The sequence below is a fragment of the Heterodontus francisci genome, chromosome 5 (genome assembly GCF_036365525.1).
Source record: "Heterodontus francisci isolate sHetFra1 chromosome 5, sHetFra1.hap1, whole genome shotgun sequence".
NCBI classification, from domain to species: Eukaryota; Metazoa; Chordata; class Chondrichthyes; order Heterodontiformes; family Heterodontidae; genus Heterodontus; species Heterodontus francisci.
In genome coordinates, this window is record NC_090375.1 from 94,752,418 (window position 1) to 94,770,919 (window position 18,502).

The following is an 18,502-nucleotide window of genomic DNA, read 5'->3' on the forward strand; positions in this document are numbered from 1 at the left end:
CATTGAGTTTTTCTTTCATAAATTAACATTTCCTCCCCAAAAACACTGGAAAATGCTGACATTTAACTCCCCGCCTTCAGAACATTTGATTCTCAACCCCTTCCCACTGTCCCCATGCTCCCACAGCCCTCCCGACCTGAAAATTAAACTCCTCCCCCCTCCCCCACCAGTGTCTCCCCTTGAATCCCCTAATGGGGATCGGGAGGCGCAGGACGTCCGGCCACCGGCTGGAATATCGGTGTGGGATGGCCACCCGGTCCAGGGAAGGTAATTAACAGGTATTTGCATGAGTTTTATTAGGCAAATGAAGCCACTGTCGCTTGCGGCTGGGTGGGGGGGCCGCACCAAGGCTACGCCGCCGATGGTAAAATGTGGCGGGGACTTCTCGGCGTCAGGGTCATGGCAGGCCTCTCCCAGAAGAATTTTCCGGGCCCCACCCCCACCACCACGACCCTCAAGGCTGGAAGGCTCATAAAATTCAGCCCAACATGTCTCCTCTGCTGTTTCTTCAAGAATGAGCAAGTATTCAGCCTGTGTTTTTTTGTCTGTAATAGAGCTCTAAAAACAAAAATCCCTTTATTTTTCCAGTGAACCGACGTATATGTAAGTGTGAGGGCCTAAGGTAAAAAGGGAACTTTAATATTTCAATCTGTATGTTTATGCTTTACTTCATTACTGGTTAAGACATGTTTTATAATAAACTGATAATTTTGTTTATTAAAGAAAATAGTCTGTGATTGACCGTATCTAAGTGGGGAAAAAAATTTAATATATGCTGTGACCCATAGAGAAATGGAACGCGAATAAACAGTTCATTCCTCCTGTCTCGGTCCTAATAATTTTCTCATGTTAATCCTGTCGCTAAGAAATGTGATCCCTCATACTTCTAGCTACAGTCCTATTGCCCTTACATCTGTAATTTTGAAGGTATTTGCAATATTTTTGTTTTTATTTCAGACTTCTAGCATTTGCAGTATTTTGTCTTTGTTTTAAATTTTCCATCTGTTGAAAAGTTCTGACTTGATGCATGATCAGCAGTGCAGTTTTGGGCATGGTTGTGTTGGCTATGTTACATGCTTCTGCAACACTGCTCATAAACAATTTTGGGAAATCATTTATCTTCGACATCTCTGAAGCATTTGGCAGGATGTGATCCTGCACAAATTATTATAATGGCTGTTTGGTTTCATTGCTCAGTCTGTGCTGTAGTTCTCATTAGCTTCACAGTTGCTCAGGATTCTGCCCTTTTTCATGTTCCATTCCTCCTTCATGTAACTGACCACCTCAACAACAACATGCATTTATATAGCATCTAACCCAATCTGGTTTTCCTGAAAATTCTACTGTAAGTTCAAATTGCAAACCCTTGGTTCCTGCAACTGACTCGTCTTGCAGTCACATGTGTAAATCATTGCAAGTTGATTTTTTTTCCTTGGACCTTAATGGACAATGAAGATCTTATTAGAATTCATCACACATTTTCATGTCTGCTGCATGCCAGCCGTCGTCCTTTTTGTACTCTTGCCAACTTTTTCGATAAAATTATCAGTGTAAATTTATCGAATTTCACTTCGTATTAATTCCAACTAATTACATTACTAGAGAATAGTAACAGTTTTCAAGTCTTGTATTCTGTCCAGGAATGTGATACAGGCAATAGTTTGTTTTCTGACAGGTGATCCACTTTTCATTTCCAAGCACTTCAACATAATGTACAGTTTTCTCTCTCTCTCTCTCTCCCCCCCCCCCCCCCCCACAACCCCCGTCCCTCCACTAACCTCTTTATTGATATTACTATGGTCAATGGCCCTCCAATTGTTCTTTCTTGCTCCTCATAAACTGCAACAACATCTCCTGCATCCTCTTCCTCTTCCAGACAGACTCATTTTGTTGAAATCAAGAGATTTATTATACAGTGACTTAATCTGTTGCATTTTTTCACAGGACTATGAAACTTCAGTTCCTTACCTATGTGTCTTTCCTTCCTCCACTGATCTTCAGACTGTTAAATCCCAAACATGTTATCATCTGAAACAATATTTCTTGATCCACCATCTCATTTTCACCCTTTTCAACTTTGGTTGCCCTGAAAAATGGGTCTTGATCTTTCACGTTGGCTTCTTTATTTAGAAAAAGAATCTGATTATAGATGTGTGTGTTGTCCATTCCTGTTCCATTTCCTCCTCTCGCAGCCTGATCATATGGTACACTGGCAAATGGCAATCCTACCTGCAATTATGTCAAAAAGAAACATGCATAATGTTAGGATCTGCAAAACTGAAGGACCAATACCCAAACTACTTAAAAGGATTTAAATAATTCTAAAAGCCAGATCAAGCACTCGTGTTAAGTTTCTTATATCCATTATGTGCACTGTTTCCATTGAATTCTGACCTTTCTATTTGATTGGTAATGGTGTTAGCACGTGGGAAGGAAATATAAAAAAAAAATTGATTAGCGTTGTAGAAATAGCTCGAAGAAGCTATTCAGCTGACCCAAGGATTTTCTGGTACTAACTCTGAACTGGAACTACCTGCTCTAATCTGATTTCACTGCCCTTTGCTGCATTCTTTTATATTCATTTTCAAATATGTAATGAAAGTAGTGTTACAGACAGGTGGGAAATGGTGTGGGTGGCTTCCATTTTGCACCTCTCAACTGACCCCAGATAGTGTTTTAAAAATAATGTCTTAGTCCCTGAGTGTTTAAGGGTCAAATAAACAGACAAACAACAGGTTTTCTCATTTGAAAAGAAAGATAACTATTTATTAAAACAATACCAAAAATGTTCACAAACTCATGCACTCACGCATTCATACACACAAGAAAAGATAGAGAGTAGATAGCATGCAATTATAGTTTGATTGTTGTAAAGAGAGTTTGAAACCTGGGTTTTTCAAGAGGAATTTTTAACAGCGTTGCAGGCCTGTATGTTCCTTGTCTTGGAATTGATGAAGTGTTGCAGACTCCTTTGGTTGAAACTCTGTCCAAAGTTAGTGGTGGAAATCCTGGTTCAATTTGTCAGATGGGGAGTTTTCAAGGTCACCTTGCAATTTCTCTGCCTCAGTAGTTTAAAGATCGTGCTGACAGGGCTTATTGCTTAGCTGGATTGATCTCATAGCTTCTCTGGCTGGAATGGCTTTCTGTCTCTGTCTTCCAGAGCAGTTACTTAAAACTTAAGTAAAAACTTATCAGATTTTGGTTTTAGTCAGGTGACTCAAGCTGCTGTCCCCTGGGGTGTTCATATAATGTCCCAGAGTGTGGGGATAATGGTGTCTGAATGTGGTCCATTTTGATAAATAGGTGTTATTTCACACCTATTATTTTGACCTTGGCTTTGGAGTTAGTCTGTCTGCAAAAGCTTATGCTAGCCCATTTTTTGATGATGGGAGTCATTAGCATGGAATGGGTTATTTTTCATATCAATGTGCCTCAAGATAATTCCAGATGTTGTTAATGGTCCCGTCTTCAACAGACAAACATGTTGATTGGCAGTACAGGAGGGAATCACCTGACTTCTTCCTCCATGTTGCCGGGTAGCAAAGTGTCCATTTTCTTGTAGCTTAGTTCAATAGTTTATTTCATCATTCCTTCAGTTCATTTCATATTTCATCATTGTTCCCCCGCCCCCTGCCCCGTGACCGTGACAGTACTGTTGAAGTAAAAACTCCTAAAATGATGCAACAAGTAAGCAGAGCACTTGACATCAATTTTAATCTTGCTGCTGATTAAAATAAAATTAGTAGAAGTAGAAATTGATCCAAAGTTCAAGAATTCACAAGTCATTTTTCCCAGTGTTTACTCATTTACTTAAAGAAAACTCAGCATTTACCACCTACTTTACAAATAACTTCCCATAAGGGAGGAGTTGCAATTCACTGGTTTTGTGAAACCCATCTTTGCCATTGTTGAAGTTGTTGCTTCAAAATTGACTTTAAGATGAGCAATCATGTTTAAGCAGAAAGTAGTTATTTAATGGAGATATTTTTATCAGTTAACAGTACCAGTATTTTTGTTGCTTAGGAGATGAGGTACGTTTTTCTGAAGTTGAGGTAAATTGAGTTTAATTTTCTTTCTTCCACATATGAGTATTAAATATCTTCTTTTGAGGGAATTTGGGGGGTTTAATGCTTTCAATCTAAATGCTTTATTAATATTGGCACAAACAGGCAAGAGTGTTCTGCTGAATGTCAATACTTTTTTCTTCAAAATGAATTGTACTAAATTATACTACAGAATTTCACATCGCACATTATTGTTTAAGGCTGGTTGTGCAGATCAACAGATGAGGCTTGTAGGATTAAAATGATTGTAGACATACCCAGTTACCTATGAATTTATTTTACAGTTTTATTTTTATATTCATTTATGTAAATGATATTTTTTAATCCATTTGTCTGAAGTAGTATAACATTCCAAGAAACCAAATTGTTGTTACACTGTGGTGATATGTTCAACGTCAAGTGAACAAGAAAGGCCTGCTGTGCTATTATACTATCCAGTGACCTATTCACTAGTGCTCATTACTGTTGTATATTTTAGCACCACTATGTATGACTTTTCTCTAATAAATGCAATTTTCTATCATGTGCCCAGTTGTAGTCTCTCTAGATCTCTTTGACTGCAATCTCTTGCTTCCAAATGTTCTAATTTTAATAAAAATGTTAGTTGGCTGCAAACCTAAACCTTGTATTTGCAGTGCCTTTTATTGAGGCATTAATGCATGCTTGGAATAGATGGGATCTCAGGACTGGTACCCAAAAGCTCTGTTGGTCACAATTGCAATGTTAAAATAGTTTATTTGCCTTTGATTTCCTATAAGATAATTTATAATCCATTTAAGGCTAACAAACCCTAGAAACGCATACCACTTGACCTATTCATTCTCTCTCAAAACACTTCCAGTTGTCTCTCAAGCCCAGTTTATGCTGCTAACTTCAATGGCTCGCCCTTAGTAAGTTACTGCAATCATTGATCTATCCATATGGTTTTACATCTGGCACAGCAGAAACTTTCACTCATATATAACTTTTAAAGTAAAAAAAAGTCAATGCTTCAGAAATTAAAAACTTACTGGGCCATGGAGAGTCTGAGGTAATTTTAAAACAAAAGGTCTATCAGGTTTTGAGAAATTGAGAGAAGGAGGAATTTCAGGAAGTAGTTTGAAAGTGAGATCAAGGTAGCTGGTGGGTGTACCCACCAATCCGGGGTGGAGGGGGAATTAAAGCGATTGAGAAACACTGAAGGTCAGAGAACCAAAGGAGAAGGGTGGATTATAAGATCGGAAGAGGTTGCAGAAATAGGATGGGGAAGATTTAACAACAAGGGATCCAACGCTCCTGAGACTTTGAGGGCAGGACAGTGGTGAACCCTTTCTGGGTGGTTCTAGATTTTTGGATAAAATCGTAAAATAGTACAACACAGAAGGAGGCTATTCGGTGTCAGCTCTTTTGAAGAATAATCCAGTTAGTCCCACTCCCTGGCTGTTTCCCCATATCACTGCAATTTTTTCTCCTTCAAACATTTATCCAATTCCCTTCTGAAAGCTGCAGTTGAATCTGTTTCTACCACATTATCATTCCAAATCCTAACCATTCGTTACATTAAAAACAGTTTTTCCTTATGTTGCCTCTGGTTCTTTGCCAATCACCTTAAACAGTGTGCCCTCTGGTTATCGACTCCAGCGTTTGGAAATAATGGATTCAGTTCCTCCAGGAGTCCACCTTTCCTCCTCCATTATAAAATTCTTGACAGGCAGAATGATGTTCCTGCTTAGATTTCCACCATCTTCACCTTTTCTTATCCGTGGAAAGTATACTTGCATGATGCTGGTGTACTTGATAGAAAGCAACAGGAGTAGGACCCCAATGTAATTTTCATAAATGACAGTCAATCCTCGGGCCATTGATTACTGCTGATCCAATATTCTTGGCCTGTTAAGGGGTGTGTGCCCAGAAAGTGCTGTGAATGATGTGGCCCCTCGTTCCTTTTGTGCTCATGACTGTGTTAATGGGGTTAGGCAATGCTGGGCTACACTAATGACTGAAAATCCTGCCTCTTGAGGAATTGTGGCTTCAAGGGCAAGAATTTTAACCTAAATGGATTTGGGGGGTTCTAGAAACCACTATAGGTCAATGAGGACAAGAGTGATGGGAAAGTAGAACTGGATGCAGGACAGTATGCAAGTGGCTGCATTTTGGACTAGTTGGAGTTTGAGGATGGAGGATGGGATGCTCATAAGGAGAGCATGAGAAAAATTGAGTCTAGAAGGTACAAAAACATAAGTAAATGTTTCAGTGGCAAAGGGGCTTAACTATAAGCAGAGTAGGGAAATATTACACAGATGGAAAGAGGTGGTCTTGGTGATGGATAGGAGTTGGGATTTCAATCCCAGCTCAATTGAACATAACACAAAGGCATAGATCTGACATGTCCATAAGCATACAGTGGATTGATTTACTCAAAATTCACTTTCAGTAAAAAGTAACCAACCTAAAATAATCTCAAACTGGTTTTAATTTATGAATAAAAGAATCAATAACATTCATTAGCACAAATGTAATCTAGAATGTGAAAGGAATTTGAGGGTGATCCAGTTAGTTTGATGTACAATAAGTACACTGTATTTTAAGTTCTCTGAATGCTTAGTTCGCTGTGGTATAGAAAGATGCAGTGAATCTGCAGTAATGAGCAGTGCCAATCAGAAACTACCGTTCCCACCATTTACTGGAATTCTAAGAACCACTTTATCGAATTACAGCAGTTTTTATTTGAGTGGCTGTGGTGACAGCCTTTATCTTTATATTGCTTTGATTCCTAAGACTTAACAGTGGTTGTATGAAATTAGATGGGGGAGGTCTCACACTGGACTTCAGCATTTTGGGGCCAAATGTTAGGGTTCTCTAACAAAAATCAATGTGAACAGTACACCTCCCCACCCAGCAACACCTCTGCCCAAGGTAATTCCAGCCACTGCATACTATAAGTGAGAATTCTTGAGTAGTCTAGAACTCCTGCCTGCAGTATACAATTGCCTGAATTGCTTTCATTTGCAGCTCAGATTTAAGCAACACTGAGGAAAAGTGGGGAAATGGTTGCAATGATAAGGGAAGCAAAATGGATTGCAATGAAAGGGGGAGGGAATTGGTTACTGTGGGAAGAAGTAGGAAGCTGGAAATGGTGCTTTGAGGTGGTGGAGGAAGGAAAGCTGAAGCTTGAAATGGGTTGGTGCAGAATAGTGCCAGAATTAACTGCAGAGCAACTAAATAATTCTAGCTTGAAGTGGCGGGGCAAACCGTTCCAGCAATAATTGGCATCTCCCAGACAATGGCTGGAATTTTACACCACCCCAGCGAGCCGGGTGGTGGCAGGGAGTGCTGTAAAATTGAGCGGGAGGCTCTAGGAGGCCTTCCCGACCCGCTCCCGCCCCACTTTACGTTGGGTGGGGGGAGGGTGGAAAACAAGCTGTCCATCCCAGCCAATCAAGGCTCTTAAGTGGCCACTTAACGACCACTTAAGGGCCTTCGCCCGCCTCCACGGGGATTTTATCCATGACAAGCGGGCATCCTGGAGACGTGAAAGGTCACCCGGTGAAACTTGGCAGCCTCAGCGCACCGCGGGGTGAGGGTGGGGGCTCTGACAATTGGGCACAGGGTGCGTGACTTAGGGCTGCCCCCACTTTCCCATCCCCCCCAGGACCCAAGACACCCTCCCCCCCCAAACGACCACCCTTGCCTCACCAAGGCCCAATCGATTACCCCCAGCGAGGGAAAACGAACTCACCTGCACTTCTGGCTCCATGTCCTCGGCTGGGCTGCAGTCCCAGCAGTGGCCACTGCTCCCAGTGGCGCTGCTGGGACTAAGAGCTGCTGGTCCAATGATTGGCCAACAGCTCAATGAGGCGGGACTTTCTCCCTCAAGCGGGTGGAAGCCGCGCCTCAGAACACTTAAAGCTCATGGACCCGTAAAATGCAGGACGGATTCATCGGTGGCCAGCTCCCGACCGCCTGACGTAAAATCCAGCCCAATGTAGTGGTTGAAATTGTGGAACTCATTGAGAATTTTTGCAAAGTCTCCTATTACAGGATCACAAGAAAATAGATAAAAGCAAAATACTGCAGATGCTGGAAATCTGAAATAAAAACAGAAAGTGTTGGAAATACTCAGCAGGTCAGGCTGCATCTATGCAGAGAGAAGCAGAGTTAACATTTCAGGTCAGAACTGATGAAAGGTCACAGACCTGAAACATTAACTCGGCTTCTCCCTCCTCAGATGTTGCCTGACCTGCTGAGTATTTCCAGCACTTTCCGTTTTTATTACAAGAAAATTTAGGCCTATCTTTGTTCATCCAGCCAGAATGATTCTAAATTCCCACATCGGGTGGCGCAGTGGTTAGCACCGCAGCCTCACAGCTCCAGGGACCCGAGTTCGATTCTGGGTACTGCCTGTGTGGAGTTTGCAAGTTCTCCCTGTGACCGTGTGGGTTTTCGCCGGGTGCTCCGGTTTCCTCCCACTGCCAAAGACTTGCAGGTGATAGGTAAATTGGCCATTATAAATTGCCCCTAGTGTAGGTAGGTGGTAGGGAATATGGGATTACTGTCGGGTTAGTATAAATGGGTGGTTGTTGGTCGGCACAGACTCGGTGGGCCGAAGGGCCTGTTTCAGTGCTGTATCTCTAAATAAATAAATAAAATTGTGACATCCTATTGGTTCTTAAAATATTTCAGGTTTTCACGAATTTGATTTAGTGACAAGCAGTTGTATTCTTTCATCTGAACAACTGATGGTTGAGACATCATCGTGATATTTGTTACCATGGATCACAGCATTTTCATTATTCTATTTCAAATGTCTGACTGATAATTTGGTTCTCTTTGGCCAATGTTTTTTGCTTCAACATTTAAATAGTTTAAATATTAAATCAGGCAGAACTGATTGATTCATGTCATCATTTTAAAGCAGTACATTTATTGACAAAGTAATAAAACCAGTTAGATTTACAACTCTAATTTTTCAAACTTGTTTCTTGCAGGCAGAAACTTGATATCCAGGATGGAAAAGTTCCTGTTATTTTGTGCACTTACTTTAGTCAGAAGATATTTTCAAAAAAGATTCCTGGAATGAAAGCTAGCAATTATTGTCCAGGAAAACCGATGGTATTCAGAAAAGCTCCAATGTCTTTAGCTGTAAAATTTAGCCTTATTGATTCAAGACAAAAGCATCATTCAGCTGATCAGGTGAGCTTCATGCATTTTTGCAATTTTGTTTTGTGAATATTTTCATCAAGATGGAAAAACATTAGTGACAGGAACTGAAACACTTTGGACACCCACTGCTACCATCAGGCACTCCCAGACTGAATGTAGCCTACTTAGATGCAAAGTTCCTTCTACCATGCTCTGATAATGCCCTAATATCAGGTGAGCATTCTACACTAGTCGAGCATGACAGTTATCCATTTCCCACAACAGCCTTTCTCTCGATCCTGTTTTCTAGTCTCCTGTTAGACACTGAATTGGGGTAGTTCCCACCTATGAATCCTTGCCCTTTAGGAACTGGGTTAAGACTGGCCATATCATTCCACATTAGATTCTGTAAAACAACAGTGACAGAGAATACTTTTATTTCTGCTTTGGGGCCTGGGTTCCAACCCAGCCCCACTCTCTTGATATTGAGCTAGATATCAAACCAAGTTCTCAAGGTGAACAGCTGGTGTCCATTCAGAGTTTAACCCTACACTTGTTCAAATTAAACATCATAGCTGAGTATTTACATTTTGCGATGTTAGTCATCTTAATGTTAGATTTATTTAAGCATGCATGCGCGCGCACACAATTTTCCCATTCTTCAGGCTGTCCCCATTATCATTTCCCAGACCCTCTCTTTCAGCCTTGAAGTACCTGGCCTTAGTGAGTTGCATTCAGTGCTTCTTATCACTGTGCAACCATTTAACCTCTGTTTTTCATTTGATAATGCAGATTTTGGTTCTTGAAACTGCACGCACCATGCAGCAGTACACAATGTTTCCCATTTCTAATGACAGCTTTCCATGGTAACATGTTAATGGCGTCTCTTTAAACCTGGGATTGCAGTGACGTAATAGGCTACTTGTTTAGGCTGAGTGCTCCCAAGGTTGATGACCCAACTTGAAATGTTAACTCTAACTAAAGCCTGACTCGGGTATAAAATTAAAACCCGACCCAGGCCTGACCCAACCACAGCCAACCCGACCTGAGCCAGAGTCCTTCAATTTTTTTTCGCACCCAGCTCAATCCAACCCAACACGAATATCCTTCATCCGTTCTGGCAGCAGGCTATTCTGCTGTTGGAGTTGTGGGGAATCATGGATAAGTCTGATCCCGTGACTTCCCGGAAGCAATACCGTCCAACCCAACCCCACCCCACCCCACCCGAGTCCAAATGCTGGACTCAGAATTTCAACCCAACAATAACTCTTTCCTTCACCTTGCTGGAAAGGAACTTCTACTTACATTGTTCAAATGGAGACAAATTTAAAAATTTAATGAGAATTCTCTATTTACAGCCACATTCATTCCGTGCAAATCTATTTCTTCATTCTCCAATGAATGACAAGAAATGGCTACCCATTAATCCCCTCTCCTCCAATGGCCATAAAGGCAAATGCAAATATCCATACAGTGCAGGTTTGAGGGGCAGATCACAACGTATAACTGTTGTGAAAATATTGCTATATATGATTAATCATACCATCTCATTGGTAATATTTTCCAAACTTCAGTCAGCTTGCCGGATACAAACTGAATTACACAAAGCTGAGGACACATCAGTTGCAGAGGACACCCTCCAAACATACTGGAATTCTACCCTATGCATAGAAAATTCACGGCACAGAAGGAGGCCATTGGGTCCATCATACCTGTGCAGGCCGAAAAAGAGCTGTCCAGCCTAATCCCACTTTTCAACTCTTGGACTGTAGCCCTGCAGGCTAGGACACTTAAGTGTGTCTCCAAGTATTTTTTAAATGCAATGAGGGTTTCTAACTCTACCACCCTTTCAGACAGTGAGTTACAGAACCCCACCACTGTCTAGGTGAAAAAAATTCTCCTCAACTTCCCTCTAATCTTTCCACCAATTAGTTTAAGTCTATGCCCCCTTGTTAACGACCTCTCTGCTCAGGAAAATACGTCCTTCCATCTACTCTATCTCGGCCTCTCATAAATTTATAAACCTCAATTTAAATCTCCCCTTAACAATCTCTGTTCCAAGGAAAACAATCCCAGCCTATCCAATTTTTCCTCATGGCATAATTGGAAATGGGTTCCACATGACAATTTTCACAGTTTCTCCCACCACTAAACATTTATGCCCATTTAAACAAATGCTTGTATCATGAGTTAAAATACAAAATCAATGAAGTACTACCTCACCTCTATGAAATTCAAGTGCTTTCATTCAGAGTTCTAATTCAGATTGTAGCAAACCCATCTCAAAATTCATAGAGAAGCAAGTGAGCAACCTATGCCCCATTCAAATGCTAATCTCAAATTGCAGCTGCTAAAACATATGGATAGATAATGGAGAGACACTTCTCTTTCCTCTCCCATTACTCACACACACACATCCCTTGCTCTTTGTACATCTCTGAAAAGGCTGAAATATTTCATAGGTGATCTTATTATAGGAAGAAATTCCAGAGCTGAATGTGCAACCACCAGTTGTGGGGCCAAGGGAGGGAGTTGACAAAAGGGGCCAGGCGCGAATGAAGAATTCAGGGATTGTGGTGCTCAAGGAGGCTTCTCAAGTGACAGTGTGGAGGTGGCTGGAAAAGCCATTGGTAGTGGTGGTCTGACTACAATTGATAATTATCTAACTGCAACCCAAACATGGCAGACATGAACCTTGGTCCTGTTCTGTTTCTGTTTCATATGAATGCATGTTCTCTTCCTAGGCTTCCAGGTAATGCCTGTCATCTGTCATCTCAAGTCTGAGTTTCCTTATTGCCTTTATGACTTGTGTTTGCTTTGTGGAAGGATGTACACTGAGCACCTTGCATCCATGTCAGCTACCTTGATGTTCAAGGCATCCAAGTACTAGTCCACCTACCAGGTTTGCTCAATGCCAAGTGCTTAATCCAGGTCCTCATGGGAAGGGCTTTGACAATGTGGTGTGCCTGCCGAATGGCTGACTTCTCTTTCAGGGTGCTCAGTGACAGGTTAATGTAGGTTGGAGTGCTCCCTTGCTGCAGCCATTTTACTTTTAGCACAAGCACATTGACAGCTTTGTCCTGAAACCTAAATAAGTGTTAATGTGTTCCGAAAACAGGTTAAAACAACTACTACAGGGAATGCCAGAAGTATATTATCAACCCCGCAGGAGAAACTAATAAAGGTGTTGGACTTTGAACATCGTTTTTTGGCTAACAGTGTATGCGACTCACTTCTGGAAGTAATTGAAAGCCAGGGAGCAGCAGGATGGGCAAAGCAAAATCTGAAAGTAGTTATACAGCGAGTGTACTGTCTTCCCATCAAAGATGTTCTTCACAATCAACTGACCAGAAGCAACCAGCCAGATCATTCTCTACCTTCAAATGTAGGTCAACAAAATGCAAGGTAAGCCCTGGACTGAAATATTGTAACCAAGGATGAAGAAAGTAGGAGCAAAAAGAGTTAAATACGAAATTGATGGATAGGTGGTGCCAAGCTTGGGCTTTAGAAGCCTGAAGGTTGTTGGAAGAAGTGAAGAATGAAGGAGGTAAGGGGTTCACACCTTCAAAATCCTAAGGAAGGAGTTTGAGTCAGTGAGCATCTTGATTTTGATATTCTGAGGATGCAGAAAAGAGAATACAAATATCAGACGCCTTGGACTAAATTTTATCAGTGCTTTGAAGTCAATGTTGCACACGAGGGCTCATTTAAATAGAGGGGGCAGCCACTGTGTCCCTGGCACCGACGTCCGCCGCGGCACCATTTTAAAGGGCTTCAATCTGTTCACACCTGCAATCCCCTGTCCCACACTCCCTAATGAATAAGTTTTTTGCCCTATCCACCCCCCCAAAAAGTGAGTTCTCACTCACAACCTTCCCCACCGAACTTTATTCCCTTTGACCCTAAAGCCCTTCCCGCTCAGCCCCCCACCCCCGCCCTGATGATTTTAGTCTTCCTGCCTCCCCACCAGTGTCTCGCCTTGGAACTCCGTATGGAGTTCTGAAGGTGTGCAAGTTGCGGCTGGCAGCCATAAAATTGGCGTGGACAGCCGCTGGGACCAGGTAGGGCAATTTGCATTTGATTTAAATGAAGTTGACTATTTAAATGAAGGCCCCGCCGCCAAGTGGCCTGGGGGTGGGTGGGCCACACTGAGGCCTCGCCGCCACTGGTAATATGCGGTGGGGCCTTTTCGGCGTTGTGGGTTGTGGTGGGCTGCTCCCGCAAGTACTTTACGGGCCTCCCTGCCATGATGCACAGTGTTGAGGGGCTGTTAAAATCCAGTCCCTTGGCTCAGCAACATGAGCTGCCCCATGATAACCAGATAAACAGAGGGCAAACCTGGTTGGAAAAGCTGACAGAATTGGAATCTCCAATAAAAAGTCTTACTCGTCATAGACATTCACAGCACATATGGAGGTCATTTAGAGCACCATGTCTGTGCCAGCTGTCTGAAACAGCTATCCAGTCAGTCTCATTCTTCTATCCTTTCCTCATTTCCTTTTGAATTTTTTCAAATATATATCCACTTCCCTTTTAAAATCTGTTATGAGTTTTCAATCCATCTCCCAACAAAACTCTTAAGTAACAAAGATTCTTCAAACTTCCCCTTTATGCTTTTGATGATTTCAAATTGTCAAGTTATCGACTCAAAATTGTTTTTCACTATTTACCTTAACAAAACCCTCATAATTTTGGGTTCATCCCTCACTCAGCAATGGCACAGTTTTTCTGCAAAGTCTCTCTGCCCAATAATGAAATATTGAAGCTTTATTTGGAAGGCTGGTTGGCTTAGTCCAGCAGTTCTCAAACTTCTGCAGGCTGTCCCTCACCAAAAATCCTCATATTGTCTCTCACTCCACTAATCATAGATATTGCCATGAAGAAGTAGAAACCAAGACCTACAAATGAAGGTGCTGTGACCCATTTGGAAGTAGGAGAGCCCAACTAGAGTGGTAGTCTTGACAGGGATGCCCCATTTTCCTGCTGTTTTGGGGCAGGATGGCGGACGAAAATCCAGCCCAATATGTCTCTTGCAAAACCTATATCCATATTTAGCAATTGCCAAAATCCGTGAATAAGGTCAAATTGGGGGAAAATAAGTTAAAATTGAAGGCGCTTTATCTCAATCCATGACGCATGCATAAACAAAATAGGTGAATTAATGGCACAAATAGAGATATATGGGCTTGATCTAACAGCCATTATGGAAGCGTTGTTGCAAGTTGACCAAAGTTGGGAACTAAATATTCTAGGGTACTTGATATTTTGAAAAGACAAGTTTGGAGGGCAAGTTCATGGCATGCATTTGAGACAGTTTCCTTGAACAACACATCGTCAAACCAACCAGGGAAAAGGCTATTTAAGATTTTGTCTTGAGTAATGATACAGGGTTAAAATTGTACTCTCATTGTCAGAGATCACCTGGAAAAAAGTCATCATAATATGACAGAACTTCAGTTGAGTTGAGAGTGATGCACATAAGTCAGAAACTAGAGTCTTAAACTTAAATGAAGCTAATTATCTAGGTATGAAGGGTGAATTGGGTAAGGTAGATTGGCAAACCAGATTAAAAGGTATGACGGTAGAAAAGCAATGGTGAATGTTTGAGAGATATTTCATAATTCTCAAGTTGCAGACATTTCATTGAGAAATAAAAACTCACTAGAAAAGTGATCCATCCATGGCTATTTACAGAGATTAAAATTAGTATTAGATTAAAAGAGGAAACTTATAATGTAAACTTATAGAGTAAAATTGAGTATGAGATAAACTAGCAATAAATATTAAACACGATCGTAAGAGCTTCTACAAGTATGTAAAAGGAGAGTGGCTAAAGTAAATGTTGGTTCCTTAGAGGATGAAGTAGAAATTATAATCGGGAATAAGGAAATCGCAGAGAGTCATAGATGCATTTATGGCACAGAAGGAGGCAATTTTTAGCCCATCGAGTACATACTGGCTTTCCACGGAGCTATCAGTCAGTCCCGCTCGACCCCCACTTCGCCATTCTCCCACTTGATCCCCTTCGCCCTGGAAGTCTATTTCCTTCAAGTAGCCATCCAATTTCCTTTTGACGTCATTGATTGTTTCTGCTTCCACTGCCCTTGTAGGCAGAGTGTTCCAGGTCATTATCACCCACTGCATAAAAAAGTTTTTCCTCATATTCCCCCTGCATTTTTTACCTAAGATCTTCAATCTGTGTCCCTTAGCCCTTGTACTATTAGTTAATGGGAACAGTTTTTCCTTGTCTAACTTGTCTAAGCCTGCCATAATCTTGTACAGTTCTATTAAATCTCCCCTCAATTTCCTTTGTTCTAAGGAGAACAACCCCAGTTTTTCCAACCTAACCTTGTAATTAAAATCCCGCATCCCTGGAACCATTCTGGTAAATCTCCGCTACACCCTCTCAAGGCCTTCACGTCCTTCCTGAAGTGTGGTGACCAGAACTGGACGCAATACTCCAGCAGGGGCCTAACCAGAGCTTTATAAAGGTTTAGCATAACTTTCCTGCTTTTGTACTCAATGGGCTGGATTTTACCAAGCACTCTACGTGATTGGGGGGGCTTGGGGTGGGGTGGGGGGGGTTGGTCGGGCCAGATGATGGGTCCAGACGAGGCCTGCCACAGACCTCGACGCCGGGAGGGCCCGGCCGGATCCTCACGGTGGCAGCAAGACTCTGTGGCGACCACCCCGCCACTGGGCAACAGGAGCTCAATTAAAATATTCAAATGAATAAAATTAATAAATTTACTTAGACTTACCTCCAATCTTGAGGGCATGCCGCGATCTTTGGCTCCCACACCTTCAATTCCGTACCTGGGGAAAGGCGCCGTGGCACTGGTGGGGAAGGGGGAGGAGGTAAAATTTTCAGTGGGGGGGACGGGGTCAAATGCACATAATGGGTATAGGGGATGGTGGGAAGGGTTGCACTTCAAACTTTGTGCAGGTTGTGGGGTGGGGAAGGTCAGACGTAAAAGGTAAGTGTTTTGTGGGGGGGGGTGGTAAGGGCAAATAGTTAATGTAGTTGTAACTGGGGGTGTGAAAGGGGCATAAGAAATTTATTTATTTAATTTTGGGGGTTATGTGTTTAAAAATTTAAATTAGGCAGCAGGGCTGGCTACCCTTTAAAAATGGCGCCAGCGGCTGTGCACAAGCAGCTGACGCCATTGCTGGAGACGAACAGCCTGCCCCCTCCATGAGATTTTTGGGGGGAGGGGATTGCAGGCCATCCCGGCTATTTAAATGAGCTGTTGTGCTTGAGATTACGGAGGCTCTATGGATGTGCGGGCCGCCATTTTTTAAGCTTGCCACCGGGATCGGCGGTGAGCTCTTAAAATCCAACCCAATGCTTCTGTTTATGAAGCCGAATATCCCATTTGCTTTACTAAGTACTCTCTCACTATGTCCTGCCACCTTCAAAGATCTATGCACATGCACCCCCAGGTCCCTCTGTTCCTGCACACTCTTTAGAACTGTGCCATTAAGTATATATTGCTTCTTCCTATTCCTTCTGCCAGAATGCATCACCTCACACTTGTCAGCATTAAACTCCATCTTCCACCTGTCTGCCCATTCTGCTAGCCTATCAATGTCCTGTTGTACTCGCTGTTTGCCACACCTCCAAGTTTGGTGTCATGGAAAATTTTGAGATTCTCCTCTGTATTCCAAGATCCAAGTCATTTATATGTAGCAAACAAAGCACTTGTCCCAGCACTAACCCTTGGGACACACTACTGTCTACCATCCTCCAGTCTGCAAAGCAACCATTCACCACGACTCGCAGTTTTCTGTCCTTAAGCCAATTTTTTAATCTCATTAGAAACTGACCGTTCCATTCCACAAGTCTCAATTTTTGTTAACCCCAGTGTTTTATGTGGTACCTTATCAAACGTTTTCTTAAAATACATATAAACAACGTCCATCGCATTCCCTTCATCAACCTTCTCTGTTACTTCAAAAATTCAATTAGATTAGTCAAGCATGATCTGCCTTTTACACATCCGTGCTGGCTATCCTTAACTAACTCGAACTTCTCCAAGTGTCTGTTGATTTCTTTCCCTGATTATTGTTTCGAAAATCTTTACCACCACTGATGTTGAACAAACTGGGCTGAAGTTGCTAGGACTGTCCTTACACACTTTCTTGATCCTCTTGCATTTCCCCCGTATCCAGTGAAGATGGGAAGCGCTTCTGCTATCTCCATCCCCACTTCCTTTAGCAACCTGGGGTGCAAGCCATCCAGACCAGGTGACGTACCTACGCTAAGCTTAGTCAGCCTTATTAGTAACGCCTATCCTCTCAAATTTTACCCTCTTCATTGCTTCTGCTGTCTCCGCTTCTTCTGTCAGATTTACTTCCTTAGCGAACACTGATAGTACTCATTAAGTATATTAGCCTTGCCCTGTGCCTCTAAGTATATATTACCTATAGGTAACATACCTATATACCCTAATAGGCCCTACTTCACCTCTTACTACCCACTTACTGTTTACATGCCAGTGGAAGATTTTTGGGTTCCCTTTTATGTTGCCTGCCAATCTATTCTCATATTCTCTCTTTGCCAGTCTAATTTTCCTCTTCATTTCCCCTCAACTTATTGTATGTGGCCTGGTTCTCACTTGAAGAATTTATCTGACATGCATCATACACCCTCTTTTTCTGTTTCATCATAATCTCTATCTCCCTCGTCATTAAAGAAGCCCCATTAGTGGCTCCCTTACCTTTTGCCCTCTTTGGAAGTACCTACCTGTACCTGAAGCATCTCCTCCTGTCAGTCTTTGGTTCCATTCTACCCTGGCTAGATCTCTTCTCATCACATTGAAATTAGTCCTCTTCCAATCCAGACATTCTACCTTATTTTGTTCTTGCTTTTTTGCATTATAATTCTAAACCTTATGATACCGTGGTCACTCTTACCCTAGTGCCCCCCAACTTTTCACTTGGCCCACCTCTTTTCCCAACACCAGATTGAACAATGCCTTCTTTCCAGTTGGGTTGAGAACATTTTGATCAAGGATGTTTTCCTGAACACATTTCAGAAATTCCTTCCCCTCCTTGCCTTTTACTCTGGAATTATCCCAATCAATATTTGGATAATTACAGTCCCCCAGTATCACCACTCTAGCATTCTTGCACACCTGTTTGATTTGTGGTGTGAAACAGGGCTGAGTTCCAGCACTCACACTGTTTGGGATCTTCTTCTCACTGCTGCTCTCTCACATTTAACTCTTCAGAAGAAGGAATTTTCCTCCACACAAGATCAGATGGCAGGTTGTTTAACCTTGTCTGTCTTAGAGCGAAGACCAAAGTACGGAAAG

General features: G+C 42.1%; 1 protein-coding gene across 3 annotated transcripts in view; it reads left to right on the forward strand.

Annotated features, from left to right (window-relative positions):
• The window catches only part of spidr (scaffold protein involved in DNA repair), a 328,957-nt gene that overhangs the window by 185,315 nt on the left and 125,140 nt on the right, over positions 1-18,502 (forward strand). For all 3 annotated transcript variants that reach the window (XM_068031805.1, XM_068031806.1, XM_068031807.1), the window contains 2 exons: positions 9,032-9,236; positions 12,304-12,590. In XM_068031805.1, the coding sequence (XP_067887906.1) occupies positions 9,032-9,236; positions 12,304-12,590 (492 nt within the window). The remainder of the gene's footprint in view (positions 1-9,031; positions 9,237-12,303; positions 12,591-18,502) is intronic.